At 39.7% G+C, this 20,936-nt stretch overlaps 1 protein-coding gene across 2 annotated transcripts in view; it reads left to right on the top strand.

The window, feature by feature from the left end:
* Nucleotides 1–1,049: 1,049 nt before the first annotated feature.
* The window catches only part of LOC309505560 (P2X purinoceptor 4a-like), a 42,210-nt gene continuing 22,323 nt past the window's right edge, over nucleotides 1,050–20,936 (top strand). Inside the window, exons 1-9 of one of the 2 annotated variants that reach the window (XM_082178964.1) lie at nucleotides 1,050–1,334; nucleotides 1,509–1,653; nucleotides 13,799–13,870; nucleotides 14,156–14,228; nucleotides 14,322–14,418; nucleotides 14,535–14,615; nucleotides 14,697–14,838; nucleotides 14,985–15,115; nucleotides 20,201–20,294. In XM_082178964.1, coding sequence (XP_082035090.1) covers nucleotides 1,210–1,334; nucleotides 1,509–1,653; nucleotides 13,799–13,870; nucleotides 14,156–14,228; nucleotides 14,322–14,418; nucleotides 14,535–14,615; nucleotides 14,697–14,838; nucleotides 14,985–15,115; nucleotides 20,201–20,294 — 960 coding nt within the window. In that variant the 5' untranslated portion in view covers nucleotides 1,050–1,209. The remainder of the gene's footprint in view (nucleotides 1,335–1,508; nucleotides 1,654–13,798; nucleotides 13,871–14,155; nucleotides 14,229–14,321; nucleotides 14,419–14,534; nucleotides 14,616–14,696; nucleotides 14,839–14,984; nucleotides 15,116–20,200; nucleotides 20,295–20,936) is intronic. The other variant, XM_082178963.1, reaches the window with a different exon arrangement.

Here is a 20,936-nt window from a genome sequence, read left to right as displayed (position 1 = left end):
TTTTACGGCCCTGACGAGAACGTCGGTCTCCTCGGCTGTGAAGCGCTCCTGGCGTGCGTCTGGCAAATCCGCCGTTATAATAGCAAGCCGCCATGGAACAAGTGCGCTTGCTCTTAAAGGGAATGTGAGATGTCGCTCTGATTGGTTTATTTCACGTTATGCCCAAACCACACCTATGAGTAATGAAGCTACTTCAGACCAACTCATTTTAGATTTGCGTCGGGTGCAAGAGTAATTTATCCCGCCGGTATAATAGCAACAGTGCCCAAGACCCGCCCACAAAGTTACTTGCGTTTCGCGCTTGATACTTGCGTTTCAGATCATTAAAATAGGGCCCTAAGTGATCCCTGACTGATCCATGACCTTGTTTTCACCGGGGGCCGAACGGACCAGGCGACCCGATGAAGGAGCTGGGACAGTGTGCACAGGAGGAACCGCACCATCACGGATTCTTGGTTCTTGCTTCGGCATCCCATGTTGAACTCCATCATATCGCCGGGATTATAATCATCCGGTCTAAAGTGAACGCTACACACTACCGCATTTTTTGAAGCAGATGCAGAAGTGAAGTCCCGTCTCTCTTACCTGCACAAAATGCACCCAGGCACAAAAGATAATAGCACCGTCCTTTTTCTTATTCAATGTCCTGACAGGCTATAATTCACATTAATTGACCATGATGATGATAAATTGAAATACAATAACTACTGAAAACACACTGAATCACGACCGCTCCCACTGAATTATTCTGCACTGAGCAAACTCCTTCTCGTGACGTAATATATCGCGATGATAAAAAAAAAAGTGTTTTTCAACATGGTCAAATAAACTGTCACGTTTTCTACTAAATTTGTGCCCTAATACTAGTGGCATAACTAATTAATGAACCCCCCCATCACATACACATTAATCTTTATCCTAAAACTACTGTAGAATAAATGATTCTTACACTGTACAAAAAAAAAAAAAGACCTTCAAGGCATAAGCAAAAGACTATAGTTTCTTTATGACATGTTCTGTACACTAAAGGCAAATTTCAAGCATTTTAACTGTCCAGTAGAGCTCAAAACACGTCACTCTCAGTGTGTCTCTGCAGTCTTTTTAATACACGCCTACAAACTTCAGACCTCTTTCACTTCTTCTCTAACAGAAAGAGAAGAGAACGTGGGAGGATTGAAATCTCAACTATATGAAAGAGCCTAAATCACAATGATGAAGTTTTTGAAGAAGCTTTTTTGTGAATACTCTACACCACAAATACTAGTGGTAAAATCCCGTAGAATCGGAATATTGTATCGCGTGTATCAGGTGTCAGTGATTGCTTTGATTTTCAAGTAAGTTGCAACCTTAGAAAATTCATCAATTGAGTCATCAATTTATAGTGTAGTCTTTATCTAATCTAAATGATTTGTAAACAAATGACATTCACACAGTTAATTTCACAGAACTTCAGCATACAATAGTAATGTTTACTTATACTTTTTTACTTGTATGTGATTCTGTTACAGTTATGTGATTCTGCGTCGAGAACACCAGACCACTGACAACATCCTCAGCTCTGTCACAACCAAAGTGAAAGGCATCACTCTAACAAACACCAGCGAGCTCGGTGAACAGATCTGGGATGTGGCTGACTACATCATCCCATCTCAGGTAGTCTTTTGATATGGTGAGAGGTACAGGCTAGCAGTAGCGCTGGAAGGGGGGTGCTGCGGGGGCTGCAGCCCCCTCGTCATAGCATCTGCACCCCCAAGTGGGGGGCTGTGGACTAACATAATATTGTACTTTAAAAACGTGAAATTAAAATAAATAAATGGACAGCGTTAACTAACTCTATTATGCCTAATGTAGTGAGTGTTCAAGCTATGGAGAAAATGAAATAAAGTTTGAATTTGTCATGCTTTGTTCCGATCAGAGCATGTGAGCGGAGATCGAGCGCATTTCTGAACATTCTGCTCAGGGTCGCTCGCTCAACCCAGAATGGCCTGCTGGTTCGAAAATATGTGGAATAAGGGCTGCCTCCGACTAAAGTTTTTTCCTAGTCGACTAGTAGTTGTTCATTTAAGCCAGAAGTAATTTTATTACTTAAATAGTCTATATACAGGATAATGAGCGTGTAGCCTACATAATATAGCCGCACTCAAGTGCACGGCCGCACGCATAAAGATTGCCACAATAAACCTGCAAAAGTATGAATGTGTCAAAAATAGCAAGGAGACATTTAATTGTTTTTTTAATAAACTGGTGTTAATTCTGTGTCGCTGCAAAGATGAAGTTGGCGATGCGGACTCGCATGAACGCCAGAGAGAAATACATGTGAAATGCACATTTCATATGGATTACATCAGAGAGTAGCCTATTTCTTTTCGTTTTGAATAGTTTCGTTTAAAAGTAGACATTTCACGCTTTCTTTAATAGATAGCCTATACTTCTCAAATCTGTGATGCACAAGCTGAGTTTCGGTGCCCTCCAGTTCACGTGCAATGCAAGTGATTGTGCCGGCGTCTTATTACATTGTCTGCTATATAGGCCTATTTGCTTCTTATTTATTAAATACAGGCAACTGCTTGATAAAACATGGATCAAAATTAAGATACAATTTATACAAAACAAAAATCTTTTAAAAATTGTCTTTCTACAAAACAAAACTCAATGAAGTGTTCAAAATCATGTCTTACCCACTTCATTTCTCCAGTCATATTTCGCATCTCATGATGTATCTTTTTCTTTCTCATGATGCATATGCTCACTTTCATAATCAACACTGATTAAATTAAAAAATAACATTAGCCTATAATATTTAAACATAAATGAGTAGTTGAGTACTAAGTTGAGTTTAATGGCTACAACACATATACAGTACAGAGAAATTGTATGTCTTGTTGTCAGCCACAACATAATGACGTCACATATTTTCCAACCCAGCCCCCAGCCCCCCTCGCATGAAACAGCTTCCAGCGCGCCTGATGTGTTAAGAAATAACACAGGATGTGTGGTTTTTAGAGGATGTGTGGTTTTTAACAGGATGAGCGATTTTTAACAAATTAGTTTTAAGAGTTTGTTAGAATTACAAACAATGCATACAATATTTTTTATTTACAGGCATAAAAACAGTGACTTCAATTGCCATATTAGGATGAAGTGAAGGTGTACACAAACTTTATTGGTTCTTGTATGTATTGTCAGGCAGTGTTGGGGGTAACTCATTACAAGTAACTTGAGTTACATAATCAGATTTTTGATTTTTTTCAAGTAACTAGTGAAGTAACGTATTATTTACAACAAAATAGCTGAGTTACTTTTTCAAATAAGTAACACAAGTTTACTTTGTTTTCCCATTTATTGACTGACAGCTCTCCTGTCCCCATGTTGAGACAAATCAAAGTGCAGAGGCGTTGTGTGTGTGTGTGAACATGATGGTTATTGTAATTCTAGACTAAATGTCTCACTTGCACAAAAAAAAAAAAATCAAATATTCCTCAAAATCAGTGAAATGCAGAATCATGTAATACTATGTAAACCTCCATTAACTAAATATGTTAAATAAAACATCATTTTTTAATGCATTTAATCTCACTTTATTGACAAATGTACTTGCTTCTTACCTTCGATGATTCAGTTAAACCATAAGCAAAAATGACTATAGACTTTTTTGTTTTTATTGGTAAAGTGTTAAACTTTTTTCTCCTGCATCCTATTCTTCCATTATCCAGAATAACAGCAGCCGAAAGGTTTGTTTGAGCGGCGCCGTCTTCTGTACACATGTTAATATGCATTTCCTTCAGCCTGAAGCTTATTATTTCACTTTTGGGGCCCTATTTTAACAATCTAAGCGCATGGTCTAAAGCTCAGGGCGCAATTGCACTTAGAGCGTGTCCGAATCCACTTTTTCTAGTTTAAAAAACTGGTCTGTGTGCCAGCCTATGGTCTAAAAGGAAAATTACGTCAGAATCTCTTTCTTCACGCTAGAAGTCTTATCTAAGTCATTGTGGAAGTTGCAATAGAGGACTACTGACCCCTGTTTTTCCTCTCCGCATCCGATGGCTGCTACATGCCAGATTTGTGCGGGTCCCATTGACCCACCCGACCTTCACCAGTTCTGTGTCACCTGCCTGGGCCTCGCCCACGCCGAGGCGTCACTCACGGATGACACGTGCGCCCACTGCGCCGAGCTGCCAGTGCGCGCCCTCAGAGCCAGAAGAGAAGTGGCTCGGGCAACAGCGGGGATGAGGCCCACTGCCGCCAGCGAGCCGCTGGTGGGCCCTCCCCTGCCCAAAGACGAGTTTGACGCTGTAAACTTCGCGGACGATAGCTCTCGCCCCCCCACCACGCCGTCGCGAACTTCGCACCGGACGAGCCTGTGAAAAGTAAGCTGGACTCGTGGTTCCTCCAGTCGAGCCACTTGATGATGTAAAGCCAATTAAAAGTTCCTATTTTTGCCCTTCGAAATATTATAATAGTTAAAAGACATGGCTACAAGTGAGACTGTGTATCGTGATTCTGTACTATTCTGCTAGTTGAAAATGTATTATGCATGCAGTAACTTAATATTACTCTGAGAGTGTATGATTTATGTGCTTACATGTCAGTCACTCTTTTTTTACAGTCTATGGTCCGTCAGCGCGGCATTGCTCGTCAAGTTCGTAGAGAGCTTATTCGGTCCATTTTAAATTCTGATTTTTGCCGCCTCTCAAATGTGTTAAACCATAGATATATTGCCTATGAAGTTCAAGTAAATGCGCTAGAAAATCCGCGCTCATTCAAGGATGTGCATTTATTGCATGGACGGAGAAAGCGCCGACACCTGCAGGATTTCATCTGATGGTACATAAACATATTATAATCTATCTGTTCCGTGAGAGCAGAACAAACGAGCCTTTATTGACGTTTTTAAATCTGAAAACTCCAAAAAGCAACAAAATTGTCAGACATCCATTAATGCATGTTCACAGAGGAAAACAACTGAAATACAGCGCTGGTTGTTCTCTCGAACGATACTCGACGACAACGACAGAATCCTAAGCCGTGGGCAAAGTAATGGGTGTATTAAATTGTATGAAATAATCCCGAAAAAAATCACAAAACACTGCAGAGGTGGCAAGTTTAGCAGCTAACATTTGCTGAGGTGAAGTGACGGTTAGTAACAGCAGACAAACGGCTAGTAGTGATATCAGCGGCAATCCACCTGTCACTCAAGTGGCCACACCCTTAATTATGCAGAACTTTAAATATTAATCAACTAAACGGATGAGTTATAAAAAAATTCACCCTCCTCACAGTTGTTATGAAGGGCAAAATTAGCTGAATAGACCAAAGCCACATAGAGAACCAGGCTGTAAAGATGTTTTTTTCTGCTGTAAAGTTGGTCATTTTAACATGGGGGAGATACAGATTTGACTCACTTCTGCAGTCGAAGTGGCCGGTCAATGAATTGCAGTTTAACTCACTTCCATGTTGGTTTCAAGAGAGAGACGGGGAGGTTGCCGTTTGGAAGAACCCTGTTCTTTCCAGACATGCACGAACACGTGGTGAAGTCGTGGGCTGCACCCCAATCGGCACGCACCCACTCTGCCACGCAGGCCATGTGCGCGCACGTGGACGGGGTGGAAGCCCACGGGTATGTGCGCATGCCCCCCGTCGAGGAGACTGTTGCCCCTCTCCCTCCGTGCCGCCGTGGGATCTAGCTCTAGTTTTGAGGGCTCTATCTCTACCACCGTTCGAGTCCTTAGCTTCGATTGCGGTTAAGGAGCTTTCCCTGAAGACAGCCTTGCTTCTTGCTCTCGGCCTCTGTGAAGCGCATTGGAGACTTACACGCGTTTTCGGTGAACAATGATTGCATCTGTTTCGGACCTAGTGACTGTAATGTCACTCTCCGGCCGAGACCAGATTACGTTCCGAAGTGGCAGATTCGCTATTTACTTGACGGAATTTGCAAGCGGAAAGACTGAATGCGTCTCCAGAGCGCAAACGGATCTGCTCGTGCACGAGGTAAAAGCGCACAAGCAGACCATATGGAACAAGCCGGATTCCACTATATCTTTACGTACACAATATTAATCTTTTACATTGTAATCCTTTTATTTTTTATATTTGGCATGTTTGTGTGACCCCTAGGGGGCGCTCCACACACAATTTGGATATCTAAGCTAGAAAACCCAAACAGCGCTCCCCTTTAAACTATTTAAGTCAAGTCAAGTCAAGTATATTTGTATAGCGCTTTTCACAATACAGATTGTATCAAAGCAGCTTCACAGTATTAAATTAAAATAATACAACAAGGTTTGTTTCAAGTGGAATTTATTGATTATATAAATTCAAAATATCCCCAACTGAGCAAGCCAAAGGCAACAGTGGCAAGGAACCGAAAAACTCCATCAAGTGACCTAATGGTGTCCTAAAACTCCATCAGGTGACCTAATGGAGAAAAAAAAAAAAAAACCTTGGGAGAACCCAGGCTCAGTCGGGAGCCAGTTCTCCTCTGGCATTTATGAGCTAGAGACCGGATTGTATTTTGAACTGTAAGATTAAAAATATTATATGAATGCCTGGCTGAAGAGATGCGACTTTAATCTAGTTTTAAACTGGGAGAGCGAGTCTGAGCAACGAACAGTATCAGGAAGACTATTCCAAAGTTTTGGAGCCAAATGTGAAAATGCTCTTCCTCCTTTAGTGGTTCTGGATATCCTAGGTATGACCAAAAGCCTTGAATTTAGTGATCTTAAAGAGCGCGATGGATTATAGGGTGATAGAAGATCCGTTAAATAGACTGGAGCTAAGCCGTTTAGGGCTTTATAAGTCAGTAGCAATACTTTGTAATTAATACGGAACTTTATAGGTAACCTATAACCTTTAATAAAAGAAAATTACGCGTCATCCAATCTTTTATATCTTTAACACACTCTGTCAATTTGGAAAATTTAGCGTTTTCATCCGGCCGTGATGAAATATATATTTGTCATCAGCATAACAATGGAAACTAATTCCATGTTTCCTTATAATATTTCCAAGTGGCATCATATATATTGAGAATAACAGAGGGCCTAACACAGATCCCTGCGGCACTCCATAGTTTACTGGAGTTATGATCGATTTTTCTCCATTTAAATAGACAAAATGGTAGCGGTCAGATAGGTATGATTTGAACCAGCTTAGTGCTTGTCCTTGAACACCAGTATAATTTTGTAGTCAATCTAAGAATATTGTGTGATCTATAGTATCAAACGCAGCACTAAGATCAAGTAAAACTAGTATTGAGATACAGCCTTGGTCAGAAGCTAAAAGTAAATCATTTGTGATTTTAACGAGCGCAGTTTCAGTGCTATGATGCGGTCTGAATCCAGACTGAAACTTTGAGACTGACTGAAAAAGAGCCCAGTTGAGCGGACACCACTTTTTCTAATATTTTAGACATAAATGGAAGATTTGAAATGGGTCTATAATTTGCTAGGTTATTATGATCTAATTGTGGTTTCTTAATTAGAGGTTTTATAACTGCCAGTTTAAATGTTCTTGGAACATGACCTAAAGATAAAGACGAGTTAATAATATTGAGGAGAGGATCTTCCACTACAGGTAACACTTCTTTCAGTAGTTTAGTTGGTATAGGATCTAATAAACATGTTGTTGTTTTAGATGAAGTGATAAGTTTATTTAACTCTTTTTGTTCTATAGTTGTAAAGCACTGTAATTGTTCTTGCGGGGTGATAATTGAAGCTGAATTATAAGGCGCAATTGAAGATTGAACGTTTACAATTGTGGTTCTGATGCTTTCTATTTTCTCAGTGAAGAAGTTCATGAAATCATTACTACTGAACTGTAACGGGATATTTTGTTCGGGTGACGTCTGTTTATTTGTTAGTCTAGCCACGGTGTTAAATAAAAACCTTGGATTGTTTTGGTTGTTTTCTATTAGTTTGCGGAGGTGCTCAGCCCTGGACGCTTTTAGGGCCTTTTTATAACGTGACATACTGTCTTTCCACGCAATTCTAGAGACCTCTAAATTAGTTTGTTTCCATTTACGCTCTAAAATACGGGTTTCTCTCTTTAAAACATGCGTAGTATTGTTGTACCATGGTGCTTTAATTTTCTCTCTGACCTTTTTTAATTTAATAGGTGCAACCACATCCAATGTTCTAGAGAGAATGGTGCTCATAGTGCTAGTTAGTTCTTCTAGTTCATCTGTTTGTTTGGGTTCAGGCAGCAGCTGAGACAGATTAGATAAGCAATTTGAGAAATTATCTATGGTGGATGGGAGGATTGTTCTGCCTGGTTGATAACGCGGCGCCGCATGACATATTACAGCAGTACGTAATATGCAAGTTACCATGTAGTGATCAGTGACATCATCACTTTGTGGAATGATATCTATATCGGTTGGATCGGTACCATGTGATATAATTATAATTTCATTGAATTTAATTAAATGTGATTTAATTAAATCGAGTGTATGATTAAGACGATGAGTTGGTCCGGTGACGTTTTGCTTGACCCCAAATGAATTTAATAAATCTGTAAACGCAGCCCCTAACACATCATTTGGATTATCTACGTGTATGTTAAAATCTCCAACAATTAATGCTTTATCGACATTGACTAATAGGTCTGAGAGAAAATCTGCAAACTCTTTTAGGAAATCAGCGTACGGCCCTGGCGGTCTATATACGGTAGCCAAGGCTAGAGATAATAGGGATGTTTTTCTAACATCTAAGAGCGTAACATTTAGTACAAGTACTTCAAACGAAATAAACGTATAACCCGTTTTCTGAGTAACATGGAGAATATCTCTATAGATTGTTGCAACACCGCCGCCACGGCCAATCAGACGGGGCTCATGCTTATAACAGTATCCAGATGGAGTAGACTCATTTAGACCGAAATAATCATTTGGTTTAAGCCAGGTTTCAGTAAGGCAAAGTACATCGAAGCTATTATCTGTGAGTATTTAATTTACAATAACTGCCTTAGGTGTGAGTGATCTAATGTTTAGAAGACCTAGCTTTAGAAATTGTTTTTGTTTACTAATAGCAACATTTTCTGTTTTAATAACAATTAGATTTTTCCTAGATCCTGCAGTAGATTTATTATTTGATCCCACTAAACGAGGAATAGACACGGTTTCTATGCAATGTTCTACACTAGTATTTATATCAGTTAAGTTGGTGCAGCAGAGACTATGATTTGGACTTTTGGTTACTAGTCAAAGGGTATTTAACATTTTGGAGATGTTATCCGACAGAAGATCCGCTCCGAATCTGCTTGGGTGTAAGCCATCAGCACGGAAAAGCCTAGGACGCTCCCAAAACAGATTCCAATTATTTACAAAGAGCAGTTTCTGCTCATTGCACCATGACATTAACCATTCATTTAGCACAAATAATCTGCTGAACTTTTCATGCCCTAGTCGGTACGTGGGAAGCGGTCCTGACACAATGATCGTTGTTTCAGGCGATGTGCTGCGTACCGTATCGATCAGATTCCTGAAGTCTTTCTTCAGAATCTCCGTCTGGCGCAGCCTGATGTCGTTCACTCCCGCGTGCTGGACCACAGTTCCGACGCGCTCGTCACCGTTCAGGATCTCGGGAACGCGAGCAGCGATTTCAGAAACACGAGCACCAGGAAAGCAGTGACTGTGCACCTTACTTTTACCTAACGTAGCGTGTACGTGCCGAACGATGGAATCGCCGATGATCACAGCATCGCGTTCTGTTTCGCGAAGAGGGGAGAAGCGGTTTTGTGTGGATAACTCGAAAACCGGGAGGGTCGGAGAGAGTCTTGGTCTAAACCTGACTCGCGTCTTCCGCTGCGGAACCACCCAGGCTTCGTGGTGGCGTGTTGGAGCCGGAGTGAACGAGACCATGGCTGATCGCGACCGATGCTGAGGAACGCACGGAGTAGACGAGGTCGGAGTCAGCGGGTTAGTAACGTTACTCACTGATTTGTGTGCATCGGCGCGTGATGTTTCAAGAGCCAAACACCGGTCTCTCAGCTCGGCCTGTCTCAATAAAAGGTCGTGGATCTGTTTCTCAACAGCTTCCAGCTCAGACTGCAGTGCGTGCAGCTCAAATGTGTCCTCACCTGCACCAAAAGGTAGACTACTTACATCTGATATATTCGCCATTTTAACAGATGGACAGTGAGTTAGCAACGAAGCTACCAGTGATGCTATCAATATTAATACTAATTTATGACTGAAGTCTTGGATATAATCCGTCTTTTTAGTGGTAAGGGTGTAGAGTAGACGCACGATAGGCGAAAAAATGTTTGTTTGTAAATGAGTGTGGAGAAGACGCGTTCAGCCGTGATCCACTAGAGCAGGGGTCTCCAACACGTCGCTCGCGAGCTACCAGTAGCTCGTGTCCTGATTGGAGGTAGCTCCCCAAGGGCCGTTCACATATTGCGTCTTTTGCGCGCTCAAGTTCGTTAATTCAAATAATTGAAGCGACGCGCTCATTTTTTCCAGGCGCAGCGAGTCAACATGAAGGATGGGGGTGCACCCAAACACTACGGGTGTTTTTTTCTTCTCCGTAAAAAAATCTTGAAGCAGAGCAAGCGTTTCTCGGTGCTGGAAATCCATTAGCTATTAAAACTTATCTGTCGTTGTGGAGAGCGCAGTGCATGTTGCATAGCAACGACAGACGCCACGGGAAAATCGGACCAAATTTTACTATTAAAAGATAAGCTAATGTGCATTGTAAATGTCAGTAATTTATCTTTTTTGACTCATTCTTTTTATAAAAATGATTTAAAGGCTGAAATATGCGAGGTTTATCTTTTTATAAAAACTTTTTTGTCAAAACTTTATTTGAACTTGTACATGTTAGTAGATAACGTTGCAAGACACTCCTTTAAAATCTGGCCATAATTTTTTATGTTATTATTTTAATGTTTATGTAAACAAAAAGTGCATATTGATGCAAATTGTATTTGTTATTTGCTGGTTTTAGACATAAAACTTGGTGAATTGATTTTATTGTGTAGTATTACTTTTTGAACAGGATTCTGTGATAACCGTGATCATTTTGGTCACTATAATCATGAAATGAAATGTTCATGCCATTTCATCTCTAGTTATCATGCAACTATAAAATCAACAATAGTTATGTGTTTTTACAGAATAATATGCAAAGTACAATTCTCTATATTTTTTTTTCAAATCTCTGATTCTGTTCTTTTCTCTGATATTTAAGGGTGACATATATAGGCCTACAAAAACTATTTTAGGTCTAAAACAGTTTGGATAGTAGTTCATATGAGAGTTATGAGACATTATTTAAGATATTTAAGTATTGTATTACAAGTAGCTCTCGGCCACTTTCATTTTTAAAAAGTAGCTCTCAAATGAAAAAAGGTTGGAGACCCCTGCACTAGAGTAACCTATAAGAGTATCCGGAGTTGGATCACTAAGGCTTGAGACACGTCTGCTCAACAGTCCGCGTTGTAACTATGAGGTTTGAGCAGTAGTGCTTCTCAGTGAGGAAACGTAGAAAATGTTAGTTGTAAGTGAGTTTAAAGAGAAAAATCAAGAATTATAAATCAAATCGATAGAGCTCCAAAAACAACAACGCATTCAGACGCGACGCGATTTAGGCAGGTTGTATCCAATGAAGGCACAGAAATGGGACTGATGTAATCAAATATAATTGTATTAAACACTAGACAATATACTGATTGGCAATCAACAAATGTTGCCCCGTAGGTAACAGTGAACAATTCTACAATAAATAAATCACAGTGAATAAAAGTCTCATAGTAAATGAGGTACAGGATATAAAGTCTAACAATATCAAGTCTACAGTGAATAAAGTCGAATAAATAGATACGGTTCACATACACACACTCCAACACTGCAAGAGACACTTCAAACCAAATTGGCCGTGCATACACTAACACAGCATTTCACACTTCACACTAGTGAACATTGCAAAATAGACACTGTCCCCAAAGGAGATATTGCACAATGCCCATAGGCCGAATATTGGAATATGATGATTGCCAAACAGAGAAACAAAAACAAAACAAACAAAACAAACAAAATGAACCAAACATTTAGATTAACAAGCTACCACTAGCAAGACTCCATCCTAGGTCCAGGTCATCACAGAACAATGGTAGCAGATCCCCAAGACACACACACAAACATCCAAAGAAATAAAAAGTAAAACAGAATGATTAAACCCAGGAAAAACAGTGGCTAGTGACAGACGAAGGCAATCCTAATTTTTTTTTTTTTGACACCAGCCTAGATGAATTAGAGCTATATGCCCCGTAACAATAAAGTTAAACAGTGTGGATGACTAATTGCTGTGCACTCTTCCCAGTGTTGCTTGTTTCTGCAAACCCGTATAGAATCACTACTCGCTATTATGTGAGCAAGTTTCTATAGACCCGTAACTGCTGCTACCATTTACTGGTCACCATACATGCAGACACCAGACCAAGGTTCTCCCGTTTACACAGCCAATACACCAAGAGGCTCATTCTTCAACTCACACCGCATTTATGTTTTTCTGTTCATGTCTCACGACACATTTAAAGGGACGCGTCACTTACACCACCTGATCCAAATAATCAGTGCCAATGAGCAGGCCTTAAAGGTACACTTCCCATCTCAACCACCCTACCTGCTACATTTGTGTGCTGCTGCACATACCTGTGTGTGTACGCGCGTTGTGGACCCGCCCATAGATATCATATAATAAAGGCTAGATGTCTCGTCCGCGCTGCTGGCCAATGGAGGTCGACGTCTGCACACGGCGGCCATCTTGCCACAGGGAGCTCGCTCACTCATAACATGATGCATGTACTTTTAAAAAAACATAACTTGCTCAATTTTCTACCGATTTTCAAACGGTTTGGTTTGTTATAAACGTCAGAGATGTAGTTATGACACTGCATACATAATTATAACAATGGACTTCCATATGAAAGAATTATAGCCACGTTAATAACGTTTGTAAGAAACCAAACCGTTTGTAAATCCGTCAAGATTTCAGCGAGATAAGAGGATTTGTGTGCGTGCTGATCACTCACCTTAATTCACAGCTTCCCTGTGACAAGATGGCCGCCCGCCGGTGATGCCTTTCGAGACTCCGCCTTAAGACATCTAGCCTTATATGGATATCTATGGATCCGCCTATAGGCACACATTACTAACGCACTCTTTAAAGGGTAACTAAACCTTAAACCAACTTTTTTTTAGTTAATGATCTGTAAGACTGGGTCTTTATTAATGCTGTTCATTGATTCAAGTAATTTTTTTGACATTTGTGTTTAAAGGGTTTTAATTCTACAAAATATGGTGTAAAAACGTATGAGTGCTGCCCTCTTCAGGTTGAATGGTGGCTACTGCAGTTGAATTTTCTTATTGAAAGTTGTGGTTCCCTCTGGGTGGAGTCAGGCTCTGACCAGGGGTTTAGTTACCCTTTAAATATGCGTCACTGGTAAACTTGCGTCACTGGTGTGAGTGAGTGGAGGCGGGACCAATTAGCATATTCATAGATCCGAGTATACTAAATCAAGTAAGGGTGTCGAGTTACATTCAAGCTATTTTAATGCTTGAAGACATTTTTTTTCTTTCCCACAGGATTTACGTTTAAATATGTCATTTTGGTGATCAAAGATGAGTTTTATGGGATAAAATGTCTTTCTGCTCTTTGTTGGATTCGCTGAACATTCTATTGGCCAACATGTATGCAGTCTGGGATAGTCACATTCTATCAACATGCCTTTAGACATCTTATACTCATGAGTAACTATTTCAGGTGTCATTGATCACATTCACATGTTTTGCATGTTGCAGGAGGACAGTTCTTTCTTCATGATGACCAACATGATCCTCACACCAAACCAAACACTGTCAAAATGTGCAGAGGTGAGACATGAAGAAAGTGTGCTCTCTCGTAATCTTTCCTCTTCTTTGAGCTTCCATTTAGACAAAGGCACAAACACAACTAAAATTACATCTCAAAACAAATTCCGAATTATATATAACATTATATCAATGTCATTCAACTTATTGAATGACCATAAAAGATTTGGCTGTTAATTTATTTTAAAACTAAATCAACTGATTTGACATTTACCCGTCTTTGGCTTAGTATTACATTTATGAATTCTTTGTATTACATTACTTGATATTCATTTTAATTTCATTTAGTATCCAACCCTGAAAACCATTTGCACATCTGACATGAACTGCACCAAAGGCTTTAAAGATGCTCGAGGGAATGGTATGGCTCAATCTGTACACTGCATACAAAATATTACTTTTTGTGACTTGAAATCCAGGCAGTACCTACTATTAAGACATGCCTCTGTTTTAGGTGTTCAGACAGGTAGATGTGTCGATTTCTCAGACTCAGTGAAGACATGTGAGGTGTTGGCCTGGTGTCCTGTGGAGAAGAAAGTCAAACCTCCGAAGTAAAACTCCCACCACTCACCATCTCAAACAAAAAAAAATAAACGTTGAAACTTATTTCTTAGTTTTAGCAGTAAAGTTATTCATAATATTCATGTTTTTTGCCTTGATATTTCAGTCCAGCACTCCTGGCAGATGCTGAAAACTTCACGATATTCATAAAGAATAATATTCAATTCACCAAATTTAACTTCAACAAGTATGTTCATCTCAAACACATATTTCAGCACTGTTTTTTATGTAGCTAATGTAGTGTTGCTTATTTCTTTATTTCTTGCAGAAGGAATATCCTACCAAACATGAACAGGTCCTACTTGGCAAACTGTGTGTTCAACAGGAATACTGACCCTAACTGCCCAATTTTCAGAATCAAAGATATTTTTGAAGAAGCTGGAGAGGATTTTCAGACCATGGCAGTCTATGTCAGAAACAAATTTTATGTTTATTTGACATTGATCTTATCATGAATAAGCTTTAATCCCCTTATAATACTCTGTTGATGAATATGTGTTTTGTTGGTGCACTGCTGTAGAACTGACTGACATCTTTAAGTGTTTTCTGTGCTCAGGGGGGAATAATGGCAGTGCAAATCCAGTGGGATTGTGACCTGGATACTGACTCGTGTGCTCCCCAGTACTCCTTCCGCAGAATAGACAAGAAGGACCCAGAAAGTAGTGAAACCCCAGTGTTCAACTTACGGTAACAGATGTTTGTACTTTAACTATGTGGGGCCTTCAGTCCTGCGCGTTCGGTCTTTTCAGTGTGGCAAAGTAATATAATTCCAATTAAACTTTTATCTGAGTCCATTTTATCACAACCTCGAATTTAGTTAAGGATGCCAATTAGTTATTGACCATTTATATAATAATTTATCTACACACTTGATTATTCTGTTTAACTCTTTATTGAAATCACACTCACATTCGGGTTCCTACAACACTTCGAGTCTCACACCAGCCGGATATACGGATCTTATAATCACAAACTCGTCGGTCCTGGTCATTAGACAGAGGCAATTGACTTATACCTTTAGATGCCACACCATGCTTGCTTATTTCTAATAGTGTGCTATTTAGTGCCCATAGATCTGTACACACCTAATTAAGGTAAGACTATATCTAACGAGATGTCATGACCATTACCATATAAATAAGCTGACCAACTTTAGTTACCTTAAAAGTGAAGTTTGTCATTTCTGCACTACTAACAGCACCAATCAGAATTCCAAAATCGTTTCCAAACAGGTTTCATCAAACAAATGCGTTCTATTGACCAACATGTATGCAGTCTGGGATAGTTACATTCTATCAACATGCCTTTAGACATCTTATACTCATGAGGGAGTATTTCAGGTGTCACTGATCACAGTCACATGTTTTTGCATGTTGCAGGAGGACAGTTCTTGTGTTGCTTCCATCCGAACGGTAACATTTCGGAAGTGGAAGTCTATTGATCAGACAGTATTTTCAAATTCTCTTGTTTTCACTTTCAATGATCTGCACTTCACATCTTTGGAGGAGAAAGTCTCACAGCTGAATAATGCTCTTGCTGTTAATCTGGATACCTTTGCTCCCCTGAGGTCACGCAAGGTTACTTTTGCTCGCATTGCTCCATGGTATAATGACAATCTGCGCACTAAGAAGGCTGCCTGTCGGAAAATGGAGCGAAAATGGCGTCTCACTGGCTTGAATGTTCATTATCTAGCCTGGAAGGACCTTCTAAGTGACTACAGAGCATTAATTGAGATTGAAAGATCTTCGTATTTCTCTCAGACTATTGAAAACAGTCAAGAAAACCCAAGACATTTGTTTCAAACTATAAATAGACTGCTTCAAGTTAAAGCTGTTACTACCATGCCTGTTTCTCAGCAGCTGTGTTACTTTTTTCTTCATTTCTTCAATTCAAAAATTTATAACGTACATAAACAAATTTCTGTCCCATCTGTTTCTACTCTTTCATTCCACTATCCACCTGGGTTCACTGGTACTTTTCTAACCAACTTTCCCCTCTTGATACTGACTGAGACTCTTAAAAGGGAGGCATCTAGCATGAAATCTTCCACTTGCTTGCTTGATCCTATTCCCACATGCGTATTTAAAACATGTCTTGTGCCCGGCTGTTCTCAGTATTATGAACTCTTTGCAGACTGGGGATGTTCCAGCAGCATTAAAGATTGCTGCGGTAACTCCAGTACCTAAAAAAGAGAATGTATATGATTTTAATAATTATCGTCCTATTTCAAACCTTCCGTTTCTGGCAAAAATACTTGAGCGTATTGTTGCCTCTCATTTGTGTAACCATCTCATGATTAATAACCTTTTTGAACCACTTCAGTCAGGTTTCCGTAAATTTCACAGTACTGAGACGGCCTTGGATAAAGTCACCAATGATTTGTTGATGGCTTCTGACTCTGGTGCAACATCTATTCTCATTCTTCTAGACTTAAGAGCCGCTTTTGACACTGTTGATCACAGTCTATTGCTTACACGCCTTGAGAGAGTGTCTGGTGTGTCGGGGACAGTTTTAAAGTGGTTTAGATCCTATTTTGCTGACCGTTCCCAGGTCATCAATGGGTATGAGATTAGCTCTGTTCTCACTGGTGATCCTCAGGGGTCAGTTCTGGGCCCTTTACTTTTTAACATATATCTATCACCACTTGGCTATCTCTTGAGATCGCTCGGCCTCCATTATCATTTGTATGCCGACGATACACAGATTTATATACATTCAAAACCAGATGAGCGCCCTGACACAGATTTTTTTTTGGCTGTATTACTGAAATAAAAACCTGGATGAGTAATAATTTCCTGTGTTTGAACAATGATAAAACGGAAGTTATGCTCATTGGTTCCCATCACCAAACTTCCAAAGCTGGTTCTTTGTCTTTGACTCTTGATGGCTCTGTCTTGGGTATCCAGAGTAAAATGAGGGACCTTGGAGTTATTTTTTATGCTAATCTTTCATTTGATTCTTTCATTCAGAGTATTGTTAAAACATCTTTCTTCCATCTTAGAAACATCGCTAGATTGCGGCCGATGTTAACTTTTCCTGTAGCTGAAAAGCTGATAAATTCCTTCGTTGTCTCTCGGATAGACTATTGTAACGCCCTTTTAGCCGGAGTTTCTAAATCTACACTACACAAGCTTCAACATGTACAAAATTCTGCCGCCAGGATCTTAACTGGGTCCAGAATATGCAACCATATCATTCCGGTTTTGGAATCTTTGCAATGGCTTCCAGTCAGGTTCCGAATCGATTTCAAGATTATGATGCTCACATACAAATCTTTGCACGGCCTGGCTCCAAATTATCTAGCAGAACTGTTGTACCCCTACACTCCTAATCGCAGATTGCACTCCTCACAATCGAGCATGCTGGTTGTTCCTAAAACTCGCTTAAAGTCTATGGGTGAAAGGGCTTTCTCTTTCTATGCACCTGTCCTTTGGAATTCTCTACCTCTTGAACTTAGGGAAGCTCAGACTTATGCCATTTTTAAAGGTCAACTTAAGACATATTTTTTTAAACTTGCATTTACCTGTTGATGTGTTTCTTTTAACAATTGTTTATTGTGTGTACAGCGCTTTGAGAAGCTGCTTTTAAAGGCACTTTATAAAATAAAGGTTAATATTATTATTATTCTTTCTTTCCGACAAACTCGTCGGTCTTGGCCATTAGACACAGGCAATTGACTTATACCTTTAGATGCCACACCATGCTTGCTTATTTCTAATAGTGTGCTATTTAGTGCTCATGGATCTGTACACACTCTTCTAAGAGACTTGTTTTCTTCTAAGAGACTTTATATAATCATACCATGGTTTCCCATGTACACTTAGAATAATATTACAATAATACGAGGTTGAGGCTCACCCTATTTAGACTGGTCTAGCAACACTCTGTTGCTCTAAATGGAAATTTAAGTATTAGCCCCTACATCCAATTTGTTAGGCGGAGCTCTAAAACTTCAGTCGGCCTGCCCCAGTGCTCCACCTATTCTGAGAGTGTACTTGCACTAGACATGGTTGGTTGTCTTGTATCATGCCCTGGGGTGATTTCTCCCCCTCTTTCAGTTGCTTAGTCGGTATAGGGTCTAACATACATGTTGTTGATTTAGATGATTTAACAAGTTTAGACAATTCTTCCTCCCCTATAGCAATGAATGAATGGAATTGTTCCTCAGGGACACTACAAATGCACTGCCTGATGCAATACTGTAGTAGACTTCGCATTGTTATAATTTTTTCCCTAATATTATCAATCTTGCAAGTAAAGAAGTTCATAAAGTCTTTTCTGCTATACTTTTTGGAAACTTCAGAATGAGAAGCTTTATTTCTCGTTAATTTAGCCACTGTATCAAATAAATACCTAGGGTTGTGTTTGTTTTCTTCTAAGAGACAAAAAAAAAAAAAAAAGCAGATCTAGCAGTTTTTAAGGCCTTTCTGTATGAAATCGTGCGTTCGTTTTCTGAAGGTGGCTAGAAGGCTGAACCGGCTTTGTCCCCTTACTATTCCAACATCTACAGTCCTTAGGGCCATTAGGGGCCCACCCTTCGAGCTGTTCCAGTCGGCCGAGCTGTGGCACTTTCCGTTATAGACCGCCGTCCTACTTGCCCCAGCGTCGGTCAAGTGAGTTTGTGACTTGCAAGCACTCTCTTTGAGCACGTCTTGCCTTGATTTTCTGTAAAGTCATTCTCAAACCAAGACACAGCTATGTACCTAACATGCTCTCTACTCCATTTAGAGCACAGGTAATTACTCTCTCTTCCGTTTTCAGAGGACAGGCAAGATTTGCACTTACTCTGCCCTATTCAGGCCTTAAGAGTATATATAGAGTGCTCTGCCCACTTCAGTTCAGGTGGGCTGAAGACCCATAGATTCATGAAGTTTCACTGTGTGATTCAATAAGGCTTCAGTATTCGGAGTAAAAGTAGTTTTCCCAAAGCATTTAGCGATGCAATACTCATTCCTGTTATTTCAGGGAACCAAGGTTTTGTTAGTAACAAGTATGTTTCTTTCAGCCAAGACTCCTTGAGTTTGATGCTTTAAATACATGATTTTATCTCATCTCGACTAGACTACTGCAACTCAATGTATATAGGTATTAGCCAATCCTATATAAATCGCTTACAAACAGTCCAAAACATAGCTGCTAGACTTCTGACTGGCACTCGCAAATATGAACACATCACCTCCGTCTTACAGTCTTTGCACTGGCTGTTTGCAATTTTACTCTTTGTTTTTAAGTTTTTAAATGGACTAGCACCTTCTTATCAGCTAGATGTTTAAAGTCACCGAAAAAAGTTGACCAGGCTTTTGCCATAGCTGGCCCTAAACTGTGGAACAGCCTACCACTCTCTATTAGAATAATCTTATCAGAATCACATTTTAAAGCAAAATTAAAAACCTCTCTTTGAGAAGGCTTATAATCACTGAGTCAAATGGGGTTTGTCTAAACATCAATTGTGTGTTTGTGTCTTATTGTCATATTGTTTTTTTGTCTTTTAGTTTTCTTTTAAATTATATTGTTCAGCGCAATGCTCAACCACTGTTGTTTTTGGGCTTTATAATTAAAATGAGATTGACTCAGTGACTCAGTGATAAGGATGCCCATGTTGAAGAGAGTTTAAAAGCTAATTTCCATAAAAGTCCTTTGTTTTCTAAGAGTGTAGCCCTTTCTGAGTCTAGACAGCTTGGTTCCAGTCTAACAGTAACTAGTAAAGATGATTCTTCAGAAGAAGTGAACAAATGTTGCAAATAAATGGGTGTTTTTGTGTAATCTTTACAGATTTGCAAAATACTACAAGAACAGTGATGGCAAAGACACCAGGACCCTGATCAAGGGATATGGCATTCGTTTAGATGTTCTGGTTTATGGCAAGGTGAGTTTTCCAAAAAAGGACAGTTCAACCTTTGTTAAAGACATTAAACTTAATATAATGCTTTTAGGGGTTAACAGTTTAGGATCCAAGGACCAGATGTTTGAAAGAAGATCCGGAGTCAGAATTTAAAAAAATTGAAGAAAAGTTTTACTGAAGATAGTTTGCAGTTTCATCAGCAGAGGTCAGCTTCAAGACTCACACAGGAGTTCGCAGGCCGCCCCGCGTACAGTTACAAAGATCACAGCAGTTATACAATTTCCAAGGTCTAAGCTACGTCATTGCTTACAGGCTGAATGATTCTGATTGGCTGAGAAATTGATAAACATAGTAATTTTCCACACATTTTCAGATAGACTGAAGCATATCTCCATAGATTATGCAGCTGACACTCTGACCCTGAAGTTAGGCACATCATGACCTTCCAGGTTGCAGATTTGGGTTGCTGGGCGCCAGCATGTCCCGAACAACAACTCAGTAAATCTCCAATAATGCCAGTGGTTCCTTAACCTGTAACCAAAAAGACTAACACACACATCGACACACAGCTTTTCCAAAGGTTGGATTTGGCCAGACTCTAACTATAAACAGGAGTCTCATCTCAAAACATCAAGATAACAAGTCCTTTCTCTCAAGGATATAGGA

This window comes from Leuciscus leuciscus (assembly GCF_965113295.1).
Source record: "Leuciscus leuciscus genome assembly, chromosome: 9".
Classification (NCBI taxonomy): domain Eukaryota; kingdom Metazoa; phylum Chordata; class Actinopteri; order Cypriniformes; family Leuciscidae; genus Leuciscus; species Leuciscus leuciscus.
This window is presented reverse-complemented; position numbering and strand designations above follow the sequence as displayed.